This window comes from Strix uralensis, chromosome 15, assembly GCF_047716275.1.
Source record: "Strix uralensis isolate ZFMK-TIS-50842 chromosome 15, bStrUra1, whole genome shotgun sequence".
NCBI classification, from domain to species: domain Eukaryota; kingdom Metazoa; phylum Chordata; class Aves; order Strigiformes; family Strigidae; genus Strix; species Strix uralensis.
Window position 1 is genome coordinate 3,591,756 of NC_133986.1, and position 20,564 is coordinate 3,612,319.

The 20,564-nt window shown below is 42.0% G+C and overlaps 2 protein-coding genes across 4 annotated transcripts in view; one reads left to right on the forward strand and one right to left on the reverse strand.

Annotated features, from left to right (window-relative positions):
• The window catches only part of CSTF3 (cleavage stimulation factor subunit 3), a 52,138-nt gene extending 51,336 nt beyond the window's left edge, over window positions 1-802 (forward strand). For all 3 annotated transcript variants that reach the window (XM_074884875.1, XM_074884877.1, XM_074884876.1), the window contains one exon: window positions 105-802. In XM_074884875.1, coding sequence (XP_074740976.1) covers window positions 105-307 — 203 coding nt within the window. In that variant the 3' untranslated portion in view covers window positions 308-802. The remainder of the gene's footprint in view (window positions 1-104) is intronic.
• Window positions 803-18,790, reverse strand: TCP11L1 (t-complex 11 like 1). The gene is made up of 10 exons (XM_074884878.1): window positions 18,624-18,790; window positions 14,705-14,870; window positions 11,800-11,932; window positions 8,558-8,678; window positions 7,771-7,991; window positions 6,589-6,725; window positions 5,946-6,142; window positions 5,412-5,593; window positions 4,577-4,749; window positions 803-4,364 (listed from the first exon to the last, which is right to left on the reverse strand). The coding sequence occupies exons 2-10, from the start codon at window positions 14,856-14,858 to the stop codon at window positions 4,129-4,131; spliced, it is 1,554 nt and encodes a 517-aa protein (XP_074740979.1). The 5' UTR covers window positions 14,859-14,870; window positions 18,624-18,790; the 3' UTR covers window positions 803-4,128.
• Between the last annotated feature and the right edge of the window lie 1,774 nt (window positions 18,791-20,564).

Genomic DNA, 20,564 nt, shown 5'->3' on the forward strand with positions numbered 1-20,564 from the left:
GAAATCTCCACAATGTACCTATTGTGGTGTCCCTGTTTGCATGCTTATTTCTCATCACAGAATTCCATTTCACAAATTAAATTAATCTTTTTCTCTGTCTAAAGCCGTTGATGAAGCTGTACGAATAATTACTGGAGGCCTACCTGAAATAGCTGTGGAAGGCAACGGACCTGTGGAAAATAACGCAATGCTCAATAAGGCTGTTAAGAGACCACATGAAGATTCTGACGACGACGAGGAGAAAGGATCTGTGGTTCCCCCTGTACACGACATTTACAGAGCACGACAGCAAAAGCGAATCCGGTGAAACAAGTTTGGAGTTCTGCTGTGATAGACAAAGACTTGCATTGAGTCCATCAGTCTCTTAAAAGTCAAGCATTTAAAAGGGACAGCTGCAAACAAAAAAAAAAATCTTGAAAATGGTTTTGTTACTGTGGTGCCTCTTCTCCCATATGGTTCTTGACCCGAAAACAGCCAGAACAACCTTAGAATGTGCTCTGAACAAAACTAGGTTTTCAAAACCAAAAGCGCAAAATGTCAAAACTGCATTTTGTTCTTCAAGGGTGTTCACATCTACCACTTGAAATCTTGTGGGTTTTCAACAGTTTTATTTTAAAAACTGGATGGCTTATACTTGTGAAGCATTTTTAATTCACATTTTCTGGAAAACAGTTGTTCTCAGTTTGTTCATGTAGTGTCCTGCCTTATTGTTCGTTTTTATTTATGGCAGAATGTATGGAATCTGTTTTGTAGTTGAAAATGGAAAAAAACATTCCTTTAAAATAAAAGGATATCCATAACATCATGCCTCATTCTGGTTTTATTCAAACACAACAAGTTACTTCTTAAATATTACTCAGCCACTTCAAAAGCAATATTAATAAAGACCATCACAGGAAATTGATCAGAGCATACATATTAGAATTAGTTTTTTTTCCATTTTTCTAGAGGATACAGTATACTTTTGCTTTTAATTCCATGACTGTTAAAAGAAGACAGCATCATAAGACAAACTCATTACATATTTCTACTGTGGATTGTCCAGGAGCACTAGCTAACACAGTCTGTTCCTGGATCACTGCACTGGTCTTCCACTTAATGTACAAAGCTAAATGTCAATATATTAGCTACACAGTTTAACCTGTTATTTTCAAACAAGCTAACAAAAACACTATATGAACTTTCAAAGCAGTTTCTATGCATACTTTAAAGTGTCATTGACTATTCAGAATCGCACTCTGCTGAGACCACAAGAACCCCTGTGGACTACAGGCCGTTTGGATGCTCGGACAAGTCGGGAGCCGTTCCCACCCCCAGCAGTACAGGCCGCTGTGGGTCAGCACTCCTGTCCACCAGACCAAGAGGTGAAACAGCGTATGTATAACCACGTAAATGTTCACAGGGAGGTAGGGGCTGGCCTTAGTCCTACAATTGCATTTTTTGCTTTGCCGTTTAATTGTATCTATCTCCCTATATCTTTAAAGAGGATGTAGAGAAACTATTTGTCAGCTACTATCATTAAAAAAACAACCTGGGAAGATCACTAACATGATTTGCACTTGTGGGCATTTATTACAGTCTCTTCAGAGCTCTCCTGTTGCAAGGCCTACAGCCCCCACCCACCTGTGCCCTCCAAAGGGGAGACTGGAGCCAGATGCAGGTCCCGCGCCACCTTCGACACGAAGCCTTCGGCTCCAAGCGCAGCTGTGGGGAGAGACGGCGCTTGCTGCACCCACCCTGCGAGCAGCACGTGTGCACTCGTGCCCCACCATCCCTGCTGCAGGGGCAGAGCAAGCACGAGTTGGCCATCCTCCACACCCGACCCTGAAGTCCAGGACTCCTAGATTACGCAAGTACAATTGTATCTAGTGATAATGCAGTCCCGTTCATTCTGGCAGCAGTCACATACGTACTTTTCAAAGCCTTTTCCAAGTATGTTGTTGCACCATGAGGATCCTCCTCCCCATATCCTTGCGATCATCCCCTACAGCATCTAAATTTTTGTAGTACACATAATTCACAGGGGCCTTTAAAGGCAGCTTCTAGGCAATACTAAGATACAAAATAACAGCAGCAATTTATTTTCTGCAACTCTCATTTAACAAAAATGAAAACAGATTTGTCTTGGTTATTTATTTTTTTATATCTGTCTCTAGCAATAATGTTTCTGGTAGCTCTTTTGTTACGCAGACTACTGCCTTAATTTTTTGGAGCTGCAGAGCTATAGGCTGTATTTTGAGGTGGATCCTGCACTAATAACAAAGTACAGTAAGTAGATGCAGCAATCTTTAAGACCTCTGTAGCAGCCTTTGCTGATTCAAGCAATGAAATAGACCACACCAAAAACCTACTCAGAACTTTATTATCTGACTAACCAACCTAGTCATTTTTGAGTTATCAAAGAAAGATTCAAAGACAGGCATCCATTTTACTATCTGAGTACATTTAGCCAAGAGAAAAATCACTTGTCTGAGCTGGTGATCTCTTAACATGGTTTTGTGGGGTTTTTTGCTTGGGGAAGGGGGTTTGTAATGAATGAGAAAAGATTTGTTTTATAGTTGCATAGGCTAATACAGAATAAAAGGTTTTACTCATCCCACCTTCCTCCAAACTCAGTGCAGCTATATCTATGCTGACATGTAAAGGAAAACTGGAAAGGGAAGCACCAACACTGATTCATAATCAAGGGCTTCCTCCTAGAAGTTCTATTATTTCGGTTGACTAGTTGATTCATAAAATGAACCTGGATGTTAGCAATAAAAGGGCCTTTTACTTCTTTTACAGAACTTGGGGTTTTTTTAAAGACAACACCACATTCTATTTTGGATAGTCTAGTACTTGGGACACTTACTGTTTATAGCTATGAACTTTGTTTTCATAAAATCATCAAATTTTGATTACTGTAATACAGCATTGTGCTCAACTAGAGGAAAATTTCAAATGTACTTACCTCCTAGCTGAGTTTGAAATTGCAATAAGGCTGTAAGATCATTGAGCTCTTCTGTGAACACTCATCTATACAACGTAGCTAATTAAATTCAAGACCTACAAATATTTTACATTTCAAGAACACCTCTACAAAGTGAAAAAAATCTTCTACTGAAAATATTCCCTGTGTATTCAAACTAACATTAAATCATTCACCTCTCAGTACATTAAAATCACTTATACTTCCGATAGTGCTCTGCACTTCCTGGATATTTTTGAAGACATGATTGAATATGCAACCATCTCCCGTTGTAGTTTTAAAAAACAAGTAAAATTTTCAGCCTAAAGTTTCACACACTTTAAATCCACCTTCTGAAAATGACAAAGGTTTACTTTAAAATTAGTATTTCGCATAAAAAGGAGTAACTAGCAAAAAAAAGGTAAGAAATGCCACTTTTATCAAAACATTTTAGCTCTGCCCTTCTGAAGTCTTTACAAGAGATAAATACAGCTGCAATCTATAAGATTGCCACCTTTGTAAGTACTGTACATAGCAGAGGACAGTTACCCAATAACCAGAAAATTTGCTACAAAAATATATTATGTGTTTGTAACATCTGCAGGTAAACAGCAAAAAAATGCCATTAAAAATGCAGTAAAATGCAGAAAAACCTAGTAGCCTACCATACTAACCATAATGTTACAATAAAGTGCTGTTTGGCTTTGTTTTTTGCCTGTTAAAGTTCCTCTTGTCTAGAATTTTAACTTTCTTCTCAAGTCTTTAAAGTAAGATTTTTTTAAAGCCAAATCATTCCTTCTGGGAAGGACCATTGCTAATCTCCTCTGGATTAATTAAACTAAATTCACGGTAAATTAGAGTAAAATGCCCCAAAATGAGCCACTTAAATACAAAGTTTGGTTCTTAAACTTGTCCTACCTAGCATCATCTCAAAAATCTAAAAATTGCAGCCAGAAAACTACCAAGACATCCCCCTCAGGTTGCATACTTATGTTAAAAATGCATCTCTCTTTCATCATTTACCTCAGAACCCCTTTTGCATCTCAGTATTTTCCACATCAATCATCACTAGTGAATTAAAAGGAACCAGTATTTACATAGAAAGCTGTTTTCCTAGACAAATATTGGTGCAATTTTTTAAAATAGCTGACAATACCGTATTGGTAGCATACAAACTGGTTTTACAATTCTTCTGACTTCCCTACAAGTTGGGATTCTTCCTTAGTCAGTATTTTGCCCAGGACTGCATCATAGTAAGGGCTGAAGACCATTTTGTTGTAGTTGACAAGACGAACATACTTGACAGCAATCTCTTCCAGCTCTCTTTGAATAGGGCCTAATCCTCCAGGAATAGCAGGTAATGATTTCTGGTGACTAGATGCAAGATAATTCTCCAGAAACTTTTGAATTCGAGAATCTGGAAAAATTGGACCAAGGGTTTTGGTTTGTTTTCAAAAGAAATAGTCAATTAGAAATAGTGTCATCTCATGTAAAATACTGAAAGCCTGAACACAGTAAACACGTATTTGAAACAGATTAAATGAGAAACCATGCATAACATGCCACTAACAGCTTTACAAAGACAGACGAGTGGTCACTTGAGAAGAGAGCATTTTTGTCAAAGCATACCTATTAGCTTGCATATGGTGTTATCCGGACTGGCCACCGCTTGGATTTGTCCTTTAAGCACCGTCTCTCTCTCAGCTGAGAACGGGGTAAAGCCGTGCTGGGAAAGGCAGCTGTTAACTTCAGCACACACCTTCTCACCGATGGTAGCCAAAGATTCCTTCAGGTTAAAGGACCTAGAGAAGGTGGAGTAGAGCATTAGTTAGTTATTTTAGTTATTCACTTTTTTTTCACCTTTTAAAAATAAACTATCCACTTATAGTTGCTTTATTTATCAAATGTAATGGAAGAAGTGTAATCCAGATTAAGCCAGAACTATAAAGAATAATACATATATGTATCAAAAATAAAGTTGAGGTACAAAACAAGGAGCATAGCATTAAAGATTTCCAGCCTGAACAATCCATACAAGTAAGAGCTGACTTTTCTGTCTACACAGACAGCTCTGACTAATGCATAAACCAGTTCTCAACCCACAACGTGCACAGCAGTCATGCTAAATCTGCGAGCAGCTCACCGTACCACACGTAGATTCGCAAGGGAGCCTGGCCCAAACTGAGCATGGTTAGCTGCTTGCACTCTCCTGCGCCAACCAGGCATCATGAAAAACACACTCTGAGAAAAGGAGCACGTACATATCCAAAAATAAGAACAAGAAAAGACAGTTCTGTCTGAGTAAGCTGAATAAAAATTGTCAGCCTGGGCTCATAAAACACCCTCGTCACTTCCTTTACATACTCTGTGGTCCACAGCCAGAGAGAGGCTTAAACTGATTGTTCACTAGGGTGAAAACCGAACTACACCTGCCTCTGTGTGACCAGGACTATTCACTACTCACGGAAGATGCGTTCCTGACAGCAGCACCTTGACAATGGTTTTGATTTTTTCAGCAAATCCAGGCACATCAACAAGTGCCGAGCCTGCTGCGCTGAACGTGACCAGAAGGACTGTCCCAATCAAGAGGAGTTGCTCCAGCTCCAGCTGTATTTCCTGAAAGCGGGTCTGGTCCATTAGCACTGTCTGCAAAGAATGAGGAAGCCAGCACAGAATAAAGTCAGTGTGCTGGGCTGTGAAGTGACCTTGTGATGCCTCCCCATTCACAGCAGCCAAGATAAGACAAAGACATGGAAAAGAGCAACACATGCTCAGCAGGCGAGTGTCAGGAACAAAATGAAAATAATTAACTCCTCTTTTCCAACTAAGTAAGCTTCGACTGAAGAATACCTAAGAGCTACAAGAGCTCTCCATCAAGAGATAAATGTTTTAGCATTGCACTAACTAAAATCAACTACAAATCAAACGGCTTCTGTTATATCCCAGAAATAGAAAAGGAGAACAAGCACAGAAACAAATTTTTCTGTTAAATACCTACTTCTGGAAAAGGCCTGTTTACATGATCCCACTTAAGGAGCTTCAGATAGGCCTGATTTTGGACAGCAGTAGAGCACAAGGAGGAAGCTCCACCAGTGGCACCATCACCACTGCAGTGGGGAGGCAACATTTTACATCTCAGCTTTGCAAGATCATCTGCTGCTTCTTGCAACCACCTTGTGACAAGGTCTAAAGAATCTGGAAGAGCAGGGGGGAAAAAAAAAAATCTTGTTAAGAGAATTCCTTTTCAAAGTTAGGTTTTTCCACCAATAATTTCCAAATAATCCCATTAGTTGCTATTACTAATACCCATGATACCAGTTATTGACATGCATTTCATTTATTGCATTAAGCAGAACATCTAAAACAAAATTAAAACCACACAGCTACAGGAAATTGGAGGTGAGATGATGCTAGGTAATTATGCCCTACACTGTACTGAAATGAAACTAAACTCCACTACTAAGTGCAGAACTGTTGTGCCAGCAGATTTTTTCAAACCACAGTATTGGGGCACAAGTTGTCATTTACCATATGAATTCTAGAACTTATAAAAGAATCTGATTTCTTTTCATGATCTACAGGCAGAGACACGCAGTTTACCGGGAGGTCAGAGGGGAAGAAAGAAAGGAACAAAGTCATACTTGGCTGTTTCTCAAGAAACTCCTGAAACTTCTTTCTTTCATATTCAGCAGACTGCTGCATTAATTTTGGCCTAATACTACTGACAGCGAAGTTTGCCATATCCATTTTCATTAGGTCTAATACAGAGAAAATTGCTCTAAACAAACAAACAGAAAAAGTTATTCAAGGCTGCAGATGTTTAAGAGGTACTATTTACAAGATTTATTACAGATTGTCTAAGGAAAGCACAAAAACATGCATGGGAAACATTAAAAGGGTGCTTAACAATTTAAGAGCATGAGACAGAGACAAAGCTTGAGCAAGCATGTACATGCATGCATGTGCCTCTTCCAAGTAGGAAATAAATCCTGCTGTCCTGTAAAAAAGCCTCTATGGAATTAATTTTACTAGCTCTGTAGATTATATTTCCCAGGATGTGCAATATCATATGTTGAATACATAAAAAGACATCCAGGTTTCCAAGCTTGCATACTATCTCTGTTGGCAGCCTATAAAGCCAACCTCAGTGGGAAGTGAATAAACAGACCCAAGGAGAAAAAGAAAAAAGGAAAAAACAAAACCAAAAAAAACCACCACAGAAAAACACCTTCATTTCAAAGCAACCTAATTCTTCCTGCCAATACTTCTGCCAAGTCAATCCTGAACTCTTGGAAGCTTATCAAATTAGAAAACAACAAGGTTAACGAAATTTCTTCTAACTATTGAGAACTTGAGGTGTTCAGCTGAGAACATGGTGACAAAGCAGAAGCCTATATGCTCCCAGATGTGGTATGTACACTCCGTTTAGACTGAAAGGATATTATACAGGGAGTGGGATGGTAGGTAAAGAGAGCTCAAACTGGGGGGGAAAGGATGAACTGGTTGGAGAGCAATAATACCTTTTTCTTGTGCTCTTGCTCGCTATTTTTCCCCTTCCGCTGTCAATATTAAATTCTGATACAAACTGACCATCTTAAGGCTTATCTTAAGGCTTATGTGCATTTGGCATTTAAGAAAATGTCCTTCAGTGACATGCAGGAGCTAGACAAATACTCCACCAGAACAAAGACAGTCCTTGTTAAAGGCTCCTGGAGCATCTCTCCCCTTCATGCCCACAACTATATCCCTTTCCCTATCACTCTTCTACAAACATTTGCAGGTTAAGGGACTCTCAACATGACTAATAAATACCATTTCAGTACCTGAACAGAGGAACTATTTCATGAATATCTTTTAGTTTCTTAATTTCTTCATCTCGAGCTGGAGCACAGAGAGTCCCCATCATCCCAATAACAAATTCAACCAACTTAGAAATGTCAAGGGCCCCATTCTCTGCCTCCTGTTTTATCAAATCCAGATCAAGAACTTCTGTAATCTGGCTTCTCAGTCTAGTATGACCAGGCAACAAGAAAGATAGGAGATTCTGAAACGAAAAGTTTTTAACAGTGCATTAGTTCTACATATCAAAGACTACAAGGATCAAAACAGTTACTGAACCACTTTTTATTTAAACTAATTGCCCTTTACAAGTGGAGTATCTTTTTTTTTTTCCCTGCTTTTTTTTTTTTTTTAACCATTCACCAACTCCAAATGTTTCACTTCATTCTGTATGACACTGAAGTTACTAAGTGGTAAATACTCTGTAGTACAGATCATACTTAAGACTATTGTGCTTGGTTTTGTTAGCCCAGTGTTGGGGCATCTCATTGATTCCATAACTAATAGCACTGTCATAACATGGAGGAAGCTTGGAATTATGAAACTAGTATTACTTACCTTTCAATCATCTCACATAGTTTTGCATTTGTTTTTATATTCAAATTTCTCCTCTGGGCTTATACAATTTATGTACATTCACAGACAATGATATAGTAATGAAAAAGATCAAGAGTCTCCTTTCTGAAAAGCCAAACTTCAACCACTTTTGCTCATTCATACCCACGCAGCTACTCAAATACAATAATTTACCTTGATATCACATCATCTTACCTCTTTAATTTCTCCCAGTAGTTTAATTGCATGGTCATATGTTGGTGGATCTTCCTTTAGCTGAGCTTCCAGACAATCCCAGAAAGCTTTATGTACAATATCTCTTACTTTTTTTTCTAAGCTGTGGGTAAATATGACCAGTTAAAAAGAACAATACTTGTCTCTGCACCACCTTACAAAGTTAACCTGCAGCTCCTAAAGAACATCAGGTAATAATATGAATATAATGTAATAATGAATATATGACAATTAACAGACAAGAGATCTGTCATTTTAAGTTACTCAGAAAAACAAGAAAAACTGGACACAGGATTTGGAATGGCTTATATCCTAATAAAGGGTTACATATAAGCAAAGGCAGCTACAAATTAAAATCCTTGAAAGTATCTATCATATGCTACCTCTAAGCTAAACAACTGGAAGAAAAAAACCCAGGAAATCACAAAAATTACAGCTTGTCTTCAAAAGAGCAGTACTCATGTGCCTTTCAAAAGCCTCACTAAGTAAATGCAATTCTACTAAGTAAAATTGATTAAGTAAACCTAACAGAAATGAAGTAACTTCCCTGACAGAAAAGCTTCTGCATTTCAACACATAAATATTGCACCTACTCTGAGATAAAGGCCCAGTTCAGTTTGTGTAAAAAAAATAAATGAATTCCTCTGCTTCAGTACCAATTCCTAATTCAAAATACTGAAAGTTACTCCTCTTCAGCAGGCAGGCTCCTGTTCACACCAGGTTTAACTTCACGACCGAAGTAAAATGCTCACACATACATGCACGCACAAAGAACACCCTCAACAACCACCGGGTTCCCCAGGCCCTAACTCCAAGTGCAGCCGTGGTTCAGGCAGCACCCAGAGGCACTTACAGCCCGTGGCCCTCTCCAAGCAGCCAGTACGTGCTCTACTGACAGTGCATACAGCTGCAAATAGTCACACCTGCGTTCTCCTCCCACCACTTGTCTACGCATACATTCAAGGTGCAGGGGACTCTAAACTTGAGACACACAAAAACTCCACATTTAATCCATGGAAGATTCCAGGGTCCCTCGTCAAGCAAAATCTGAATGACTGCTCTTTCTTTTCTAGGTGGTAAATAGCTGTACACAAAACCCTCACAAAAGCCAAATACAGGGATCTTGCACGAAAGCAGGCCTGGCCCATCACAAAGCCCAGGCACTCCAGAGCAAGGTGACCTCTGCAACACATCTGTTTCTGTGATCAGGTGAAGAGATGCGAATCAGTCACTCTGGTGAACAACTACAGCCACTGCTCAGAATCAGTGGGCAAAAGCATCCAACTGTGCAAAGTACAACATAGGTCCCAGCTCTTTCCCTTTTTTTTTTTTTAAAGGGGGTGGAGAAAGAAGAAAGGATGGATAAAAGAAAACACATTAATATCCTTCTTCCCTGAAAAATGCTGAGATCATTTTCATGGCACTGAGGCATACCAGATAAGTTATCCACTACCACAGCACATTTTCACATGAGAAATCCATGTGAAGGAACACAGAGCTGAAGTGGACACTGAGCAGAACAGCACTCTCTTAACTATGGGACTTCAGACAAAGCACTTATTCTCAGTCATCAACTGCCCAGCAGAAAACACCTGATGGAAGTTCCCCCAAAAGATACTGGGACACAGAAGATAACACAGAATGGGGAAAAGAATGAGCTTTGCATGTCTCAGCTGTAATTTCCAAAGGCTTGCTTCAGAGACAGCATTTGTGCAGGCTAGAGACAGGTCCCAGTTCATGGGGCCACACACGAACTGCAGTGGCCTACAAGGAATGCAGCAAAGGAGGACTGGGCCACACCGCCTGGGTGTGTCTAACAGGCAAGGCAGAGGCTGCAAGACGGTGCTGAGAAGAGTGATCAGATCATTGTTTGAGCTCTAAAGTATATGAGTCTTGATGGTCAAAAGAGATATCTATTGTCATGTGCTAGCTCAGATAAATGCTGTCTGTCCTCAGCATTTAAGTGGGCCATGATTCCATTTCCTACCAACTCAGAGGCTGAGACAAGTGAACAAAGTATAGCAAAGATCCTCATCCACTCCGTTCAACGGAGTTCAATTGCCTTACTCAAAGGCAATTCCTGCTGGAACCACAAGGTTCAGTGTATTTAATGTGCTTGTGCTGAGCAGTTTTTCTTTGGTTATTATCGTTTAGCAGTCCACAGCCATTAATAAAACACCACTGGTATAATATGCTGGTGTCAGAGCTGGAAAGACAGGAATAGTCCAGACAAGACAGGAAGATGAGGCTGTTCCCATTACTGCCTTTTCAGTCAGGGACAATTCTAAAGCGACAGCCTCTCACAGCTAATGGGAACCACTGTCACCCTGTTTTGGTGGAGATGGGCATCAGACCTTTTGTCTAAGGATGACCACTTTCTATAGAGGACAATCAATGCCAGTCTTCTAAGAGCCATTCATAGCATATCCTACTGCAGCACCTGTGAAGGTAACGTGCTCTAGGGTCTCTCTCAAACATAGACACCTACAGACAACACTCTGGTTCCAATGTGGGCCAAGTTTCATCCATCAAATAGGTGTTCACTTTCACAAATTAACCAGGAAACACATTGTCAGCCACATCCCTCTGTATGTGAAAGAAAAAGGAAGAGCAGGTGAAGCATCTGTTGATAAGACTGAGTCAGCTACACTGGTCAATATGCGACCAGACATCAAGGCCTCTTCTGTTCTCCCTCTCCCCTTTCAACAGGGGATAGAATTACTGTAGGTCAGGCAGAGAAGTAAAGACGTCAAACTTAAAGGAGCAAGGACTAAGCTAATAAAACACAGGAATCGCTTCCCAAACAATCCCTGGGGAAACAGACATTAGGCTCAGAAAAAGCTAGAAGAGTTTCATCTTATTCCCTCAGGCAGTGAAAGCTTAAGAGATGCTAAGAGCACTACCTGCATCTGCAGCCAGACTTGGGTATTCCCAAGACTGCGGTCTCAGGCTCCTGGGACAAGGGGACACTGACAGAAACCACACCACATTGAGATTTGCATCACACCCCCCCAAGTAATTACTCCAAGAAGTTCAACTTTGACACACACACATTTCTGAGGAAACAGAACTGCACATTTACATTCTTCTTATGCTCTTTCCTATCTTGTGTCAGGCACTGCCAGACAAGACACGAGCTAGAGTCTTCACCTGATCCGCTAGAGCTGTTCTGCAGTTCTACAAATGCAAATTTAATTTATGTATATGTTTGGTAACAATCTTACCTGTGTTCTGGTAATTCAGCTGGTTTTATCTGGAAGTCTCCATTAACAACAATTTCATGTGCTAATGCCATGTTGGTTACTCCCTTTGCTGTTTCCATGAGCTCTTCTATTGACACAGGCCGAGGAGGACTAGCTGCAACACAAATTAAACTGTCAGACAGTTATCTATAAAAGTCTGTGGAAAAAAGTCTGCTAATACTTGTGGACCTTTTCCACATTCTTGACAGTACAGAGGGCCAAAAGACAGGATCATCCAAAGATTCTTCTCCTTTCCTTCCCTTCCTTTCCCAGATGGTGGATGACACAGGTTTGGAGTATTACAGAGAACAAAGAAGAGAACGCCAGTTCATATTCTGGGCTCAGTGTGTCAATTGCTTCCAAGTTCCATCAAGCTCTTTTAAAAAACAAAACCAAAAAAACCCCACACTCAAATCCTCACTTCTTTAGGACTGCTTAATAGCATCTTAGCATCTTTCTCCATGCTGTAGGAAGAAATCATTAAAAATACTAGTATTTTCGCTGCACTATTTCCCCAATTATTTGTGCAAATGTTGCCATTTCAATTTTATATTTTTCAAGGAAGTGACTTAATCTCTAAAGCAGTTGACAAACAAACCACTATTAAGCAATAATGTACTAGTAGCTAATTATGCTCACTACTTCTAGTGCAATTGGCACTTCTCCAAACTTCTTCCCAGAAGCCATGGTCCAAGTGACAAAGGATATCAAGACCTAGTCCCAGCACCAATGCCTAAAACCTCTTCCTCTGGCAGGCCTTTGGGACTAACAAGGATGGACAAGCAGCCTCAAGCTGGCCTCTGAGACGTACAAGCAAGTAGGAGGAAGTGCCAAACCTGAAAAAACAGGCCAGATTTCATTAGGCAGGAGACAAAGGTAGTGACTGACTGTAGAAATCTAGAAGGTAGAGGAGGGACAGGGACAGTTTCAGAGAACTTAATTTGCTTCCTAAATGCACTAGGAATTACAGCTCCTAATCATTCTTGACTACGTAACATCATCCTGGGACACTACTGGCATTGCTGTAGCACAGGAAGTGTCACAGCCCCAAACCAAGTCAGCATAAAGGCAGAAGGTGCCAAAGGTGTAGGCCATGTTGGTTAGGGGAGTAATCCCATCCCCACTGAAGCCAACTGAAACCTGCTGCCCCTGATTCTTTGTGGTAAAGATTCCTCCTAGCTCTGCTAGCATCAGTGCAAGCCGCGTGCGTGGGTGCCCTGCAATGCCTTGCCAAAAGTTAGGAGAAACACCACAGTTCTTCCCTGGTCCAGGTATCTGAGAAACGGAAAAGGGTAGATCATTAGTGTCCTCAGGTGAGGCAGACAAGAATGGCAAGGTTCATCTCCTCCAGAAAACATCTAGTGGAGTGGAAGGTGGGGAAAGAGCCACGACAGAATTTCCCTAATGGATCAATTCCTCTCTGTAGTTCATTCACTTCAACTACAGTCTGGGCATAGGAGCAACATACTGATTCCCAAAATGAAAGAAACCAACCAGGGATCTTAATAGGCTGGGTACACTGAGATATGTTTTTGGCAAACTATCGTGACTGCCTCATCTGATAACCCAGTTCGGATTTAAGTCAGTAATATAGAAAAGGTCTGTTAAAAGTAACTGTCCATCACTTGTCTGCCATTCAGAGCTGTTCCAAGTATATACAGTATGGTTCCTTCCAATGTCATAATCTTTCATTAATATCTTGGTCTTTTTGTGCAGCCCTCCTAAACACTTACTTCCTTCTCCTTGGGCCTTAATCTTGCATGGTAACTCTGGGAACCCAGCAAGGACTGATATTCTGAGAACTAGCAGGACAACAAAGTTCCCAGCTGAATGAGAGTGCTCTTGTCCGACTGCCAAATGACTTCATTCTAGCACTGGATGCACTAAAAACTAAGACTCTTTCATTTACCAGAGAATGCTCTTAAATCATGTTACTTCATTCTCGTATTATAGCTGCACCCTTACAAAAGGGGAGGCCTTGAGACTAACGACCTCTTTGTGGTACAGCGCAGTGCAAGACTGTGCTGTGCATTTTACTTTCACATCTTCATAGCCTTTCTCCATACATACCCCATGTTTCCTATCAGGCAACCAGCAAGGCATAAGAACATAAACTCCCTCAGAACATCTCCTCTGTGTAACATGACACTAAACACAACACTGAACCTCAAGTAATAATAATCACTACTAAAAAAATAAAAATAATGCAATGAATGTTACATTCTGAGACACTCTGTACAGAAATTTGGAACCAGTTATCTGAGCAATTCTGCCCCTTTGAATTGGATCCCTGGGACCAGAAAAGTTCCCCTTCATTTTATCTATAGATTTGCCAGCAATAATTGGTAGCCATACTGCATCCAGCTACTCATGTTAAAAGCAGAATGACAAATAAAAATATGCCCTAGAAATAAACTTAAAATATGCAGTCCTGCTTGACTAGAAGTAATACTAGGATTAAATACACAACTTTCCATCTGTATTGGGAGGGGGATGACAGGACATGAGGACATCACTTTGTTGATAACAGCCTTCCTTGCCCTGCAGTAGAAACAGAGGCTGCAACAATCCAGAAGGTTCAGCTGATAATGCAAACAGCAGCAACAGTTTAGCTAGAACATACTGGAGTGGTGCTTATCCTTTCAGTGAGTACAGACACACAAAGGTATTTAAAATACAGCAACACTGTTATTGTATACAACTAAGTACTAAAACAAAATGGGGAGAAAGGTGCTACAAACAGTTTCAAAGCAAATGATCAGGAGACATACAATATTTAATTTCAAAACAGTCAAGCTTGCACAGAATGCTCTAAAATGTTAGGATTGTCTCTACCAAAAAAATCTAGAATTTACTTTTTTTTTTTTAATAAAGCAGTTTTGCTTACACTTCGGTGTATCATCTCTGTGTGACCCTGGAGCACTCTGTCGTATTCTTTTTCTGATAGACTGATCCGGGTTGTCCAAGCTCTCCTCTTGACCATCCTCCAAACCAATCAACTTTTCTTCACTTGAATGTGGCTTGTCAGGATTTTGAGACATTTTCAACTGGTTCTTTTCAGAAAAAGAAAAAGGATGAAAAAGGGAATGAATAAGCATTTTCTGACATGGCTGAGTGGGTAAACATCACCAGGAGTTCTCTTGATTAAGAAAAATTAAGAACGAAAGAATACTTATGAGGAGTTACATGATGTCACTCCCATAATGGTAGGGGACCTGGACTCAATCAATGACTCACTTCCCATCTTACACAAAACGGGATGCTTTCAACACAGCTACTATTGACTTAATCTGCATTCCTAGTAAATTCTCAAAAATCTGAAACTGTTCCCTCACCATAATGCATACAGATGAGAAAGAAAAGTATATTTAGTTTTCTTTCTTAGCATTGCTTATGAGAGCAGCGAAGAACACCTTCAGAATAGTATTACAAACATGTTTTACAAAATGATTACGCCAAACGAGACATTTCTCCACTACATAATGATAAATCTTCCTGAACATAACATACTCCTGAACTATGATCTACCCCAACTGCTCAGAATTTAAAAGTTTTCACTCTGAGCCATCCACAAGCATTAAGCAGGAAAAGGACTAGAGATAAATCAATATAAAATTCTACTCCCCTATTTTCATTCTTTGCAAGAGCCATGATTTATGTATAAAATATCAGGATTACTTTTTTAAAAAAAACAACATTAAGACAGTAAAGAACATGGTTCCGGTATTTAAAATATTAGTCTATTAAACATTAGGTATTAAATAATATTTATATGACATCACAGATACCTGCAGTGTACCCAAAGTTACACTGAAAAAATGACCATTAGAAATGCTTGTCTCACCATTATCTTCACTTATTTCATATTCAGATTTCCCCCAAAGAACGCAATTTGCACATCTTACCATTGAAAACTCTCTATCATACAGTAAGCTACTGTTCAGACTTAAATTAAAAAAAAAAAAAAAAATCTACTAGAGAGCATATGATGTCTCTAAATCAATTAAATAACCTGGATGTTCTGTGAAGTAGGAAGTCAGGAAGAACCCGCCTTTCAAAAAAAAAAAAAAAAAAGCCAGCTCCTGGAAAAACAACTTCCTCTTCCACCTAGTATCCCAACATCCCCACTTTCAAAATACAGAGACACAGCCCCCAGAGGCACCTCACAGCTACTAGGAAAAAATACTTCCAGCATCAAAGACTACACTGAAGAGGGTGCAGCATAAGCAAGCAACAGTGTAGAAACAAAAAACGCAGCACTGAGATTTTTTTTTTATTTTCATACAACAGCTGTAATAACCAACCCTATTCCATCAGTGCTTAAATTGATTGTGCCAGTGTGATTCTACAGGACAGCTAGAAAGCTCAGTATACAAGAAGTGGTTTTGTTCTACAGCCATGACTCAGGATCATCATCTCGCTAGGTGCACAACATACACAACAGCACACAACACTCGTCCACAGCACTGTGTGATTTCTATTTTAGAAAAGAAAACAAAGCATAAAAACCATGGGATAAACTACATAGGAAAACCAAGACATCAGTACAAGTATTGTTAGACTCATATATTAGCCTCCCCCTCTAGCTGGAACAGAGTCACCAATGTCCCTGCTCCAAATGCTTCATCATCTCCCCCTTCACACATACAGACAATCCCAGCTGGGACAAGACCTGCAGGGATATTGCCACCCTTTGAACCAAGGCAGAGAGAGCCTCCAGCCAGGTGTAACGCAAGGCATCCCAACCACCATGCAGGTGGGAAACCAGTGGGAAACCACTGGTGGGAAACCAGTGATGTGCTCCAGAAGTGGATCTCTGGTCTAGCAGACAAAAGGTCTGTTACTGCAAACACTCTAGCAGCAAGAGGATGCAGAGCTCTGTTAATAAAGGAGCAGTTAATGGAGAACACAGCAACAGTTGCAATAGAAAATATAAGATAGGGCTGGTTAAACAGAGGAGGGAAACGTGTTGTTGAATTTAGCTAGAATAGACGCATTATCTTAAAGGTTTCCACATTCATTCAACCAGACAGTTGCTCTTCCTATCCATTCTCTTTCACAAAGCATCCTCCTGAAGACAAAATCTGAAGCACAGATGACTCAGTTAGGGCCCACTTAGGTCTTTAATGCACATGACACGTCATTGTGCCTTGCAATCTCTCACTGCACTTTATCCTCACTACCCTTAGAAAAGGAGAGAAATATTGTCATATACCTTACAGAGGGGAAATTGTGGTGTGAGTTAAGTTGCTTGAGGACTCACAGAAGATAAATGACAGGGCCAAGACAATAATCAGTCTCATGATTACTACCCCAGCTTTGCCCACCAGGCCATCATTCCTACCACACAGACTACATCCTAAAGTATTGCCTTCCATAAAATGGCAGATCAAGAACTACAGTCTCAATACCAACAATTTCATTTAATCACCATTTGTTCAAAAAAAAGTCTTATTCAGCTGTGTAAAGTGGGTACAAGAACTCCTGGACCATTCTACCAAATGACTGTTCAGCAAATGAGGTAAACAGGCACACTTATTGGTTCAGTTGTTTAGTTTGCAATAGTCTACTCTTTTCTACTGGATTACTGCTATTATTTGCCAGAACACATCTAGAACATATCCTCTTTCCACTAGGTAAATAAGCTTGACAATACCTCTTCCAAAAGCATGATCATCATCTTTCCTTTCACACAAACAATTCTGACTCTCAATAGAATAAAGTCTACTTCTTGGCATTTTCCTTCAATTTATTTTTAATAAAAATAGAAGTGCAAGAAAAAACCCAGCAAATTAAAGTTTAAACAAAACATTTTCCACAGGTTCTTTTCAACAAAGGTCCTCAAATTACATGATGCACACCAGCATTAAATAAATTTCACTGTGTTTCTGTGGAGCACACAGAAGATTGAAGCGGCTCCTCTTAACCTGGAGCACGGCCCCACTGCTCAGTATGAGATAAGACTCGACAATTCCCCTTACCTCCAGGCCAAACACACAAGCCCTGAAGGCCACCTTTCTTCAAGCTTTGTTCCAACGCCAAACTCTCTCCCCTTCCCTCTGTTCACCTCCCACATCACAACCTATTTTCCCTCATAATCCACTAAAAGACAAGCTACACCTCACCTCTCGGTGGTGAAGCTACAGCCTGTCCTCTTCCTCTCCCAGATTAAAAGCAACCTCGACAATTTTCGCTACCTGAAGCCTGTTCGGTAAGGCCCTGAAAGTCCCGGTCCATCAGCAGGGTCCGCCAAAGACACCACACAGCAGCGACGTGACTATACCACCCCCCACCCTCCCCAGTACTGGGCACCAGTTTCCCTGCAACACTTCCACAGGGGCTCAGAAGTTCCAGGGCCTTTCCCTGCACCGCCCAGCCGGGCTGCTGGCAGCAGCTCCCCGCGCAAATGCCACAGAGGCTCATAAATGGGCCACACGGAAAACCAGCCCCTGCGGCGCAGCCGGGGGCTGTTTTTCCAGACGCCAGCCGGGCGAGGCACGGGGAGGAAAGGGGATGCAGCAACCTCCCTCAGCCAGCACAGAATCCCGGCCACCTGCCCCGGCAGGCAGGGCCCGCGGGCAGGGCAGGCAGGGCGGCCGGGCCCAGGCCCGCAGGCAGCCCCCGCCGGCCCGAGAGCCCCCCCCGCTCCCGCCTGGAGCCGCGCCGGCACCCGCTCCCAGCCCTGCCGGGCCTAGGGCCCTCCCCGCCGCCCCAGGCCCGCCGGAGGCCCGGCGGCCTCCCAGCCCCACACCTCCCCGCCGCTGCTGCCGCCTCGCCCTCCGCCCCGGGCTCCACCGCCGCCTTACCACCGCTCGGAGAAGGAGCCGCGGCCACCGGCTTTAACGGGGCGGCTGCCCGGCCCCGGCTCTCCCCCGGCGCTGCGAGGCTGGGCCGGAGGCGCAGCCCCAGCGCAGGGGCGGGCCGCAGCGGCTGCCGAGCGGCGGGGGAGCGGCTCCCGCCGGCCCGGCCCGCCCCGCCGCCTCTCAGCGCCGGGCCGGGCCGGGGCGGGGCGAGGCGTTCCCTGCCGTCCCCCTGGGCAGTTATTGGGGGTTTTTCCCCCAAAGTGGGCCGAGAGGAGCGGGGACGGGGCAGCACTCTTCTGTACCAAGGGTGCAAGAATGATCCGGCTCGCGGCTGCTTTTTGGGGAGGGGCGTTGCCTGGATGTCGCTAAGCAAGGAGCAGGCCCCTACAGACCTCATGGCGGGGCCAGAGCAAGAGCCGCCCCCCAGCAGCCTCCGTCTGGACCCTAACACAGATACAAGGTGTCTGTCCCATCCCACTGTGCTCATTTAGATTAAACCCACCTAACCCCCAGGGAAGAGGCCATGGCTTCTCGTTGCTGTCCTGCAGTCACTTAGACACCTCACCCAGCTCTCACTGTGACCGTCAGTCCAGCTTAAAGCTCAGGTGCCGTGGGATGAGCAGTATCACACCCACGCAGAGGTAAGGTACCCATCAGGGAACACTCCGAGCATCGCTCCTGCCCGGTTCTTCACTGCAGGTTGCTTTTCAGTAGCCTGACAGCAAGCCTGGCACCACAGCCAAGCCCTGACTCACAGTGCAGCGATATCTGTAATTCAGAACTCGTACTCCAGCAGGCAATGCCCACAGGCAGGAACAAAGGTTTGAGATAGAAATCTCATCCTCTTAGCAGTGATGCTTACAGCACATAGAATCAGGGGTTAGAAGCAGCAAGCAATGCAACACCACCTGTAACTTAAGAAAAGTGTGATCAGAAATGTGAAGAAGAAAGTGCCTTTTCACCCATACATTTTGAAGTGTAAGTTAAGGCACTTATTCCAAGAAAGTATGTTTATAATCAAAAAGTTTCAGTTAAAACAAAGAGCTACAAAAAAATTACTATAAAGGGTTACACTTCTCTCCATGCTATTAGTTTTCAAGAACTGATTATCCTTGAAGTCCTTTCTAGCTGACTAGAATAAGCCTCTTGCACATGTGTTGTCCATCCCCCCTCAGAATACAGTAACTCATTGTGCTATTGCACGCCAAGCCATCATCTCACTTTCAGAGAAAGTGCTCCGGACCAGTGGCAACAGACACCACTCATGACTGAAGAGTTACTTAGTGATACATTAGAGTAGTATCTCCAATACCATTGTGTTTTTAAAAACAGATCACCACATGTGTTTGTAACAGTTATTACTCTTTGTTGTCATGATTACATTACCTTTGATCCCAATTAAATTAGCTTTTCGCCCCCAAATAAAAAGAGAACAGAGCTCTATTGGCACTGCATATGGAACAAAATTTGTGATTTCTTACAACAGTAACTGTAATGAAGTTTTGCTGGCATCATCCCAAAGATAACTCCACAAGACTCAAAATTAGATCTCTGATCGTGCTATAAATTTTCCTGCTTGCAATTGCCTCTGTTGCACAGCTTGGGATTTCCACTGTAGACTAGACACAGATAAAATATGCAGCCATAAGAAAACCCAAAGGCCTTTCATTTGTTCCAACTCTTTTCTAATTACAGCTGGTGACATGAATAATACTTACAGACAGAGCAAAACACTGCAGGGATGAAGATAACTAGCCATAAACAGTATGTTCTGTAGCAACCAAAGCTAGACTGACTTAAAAATCCAGAATATCTTTATCATCCCAGGAGAGTCAATGGGAGTTCAGGATACAGACTAGGATTCAGCTGGGGAAAAAGTCAGTCACCTTCCCTGGCAATTCCTCAATATGGTGCCACATTAGTTAGCACAGTAATTTGTCATAA

Bases quoted from the DNA above. Each gene is read 5' to 3' on its own strand.
- TCP11L1 (XM_074884878.1), bottom strand. From the start codon at position 14,858: ATGTCTCAAAATCCTGACAAGCCACATTCAAGTGAAGAAAAGTTGATT. The intron at 11,933-14,704 runs GTAAGCAAAACT...TTTGTGTTGCAG, and splicing joins CAGAGATGATACACCGAAGT to CTAGTCCTCCTCGGCCTGTG. The intron at 4,750-5,411 runs GTGAGTAGTGAA...CACCTTCTCTAG, and splicing joins CTGTCAGGAACGCATCTTCC to GTCCTTTAACCTGAAGGAAT.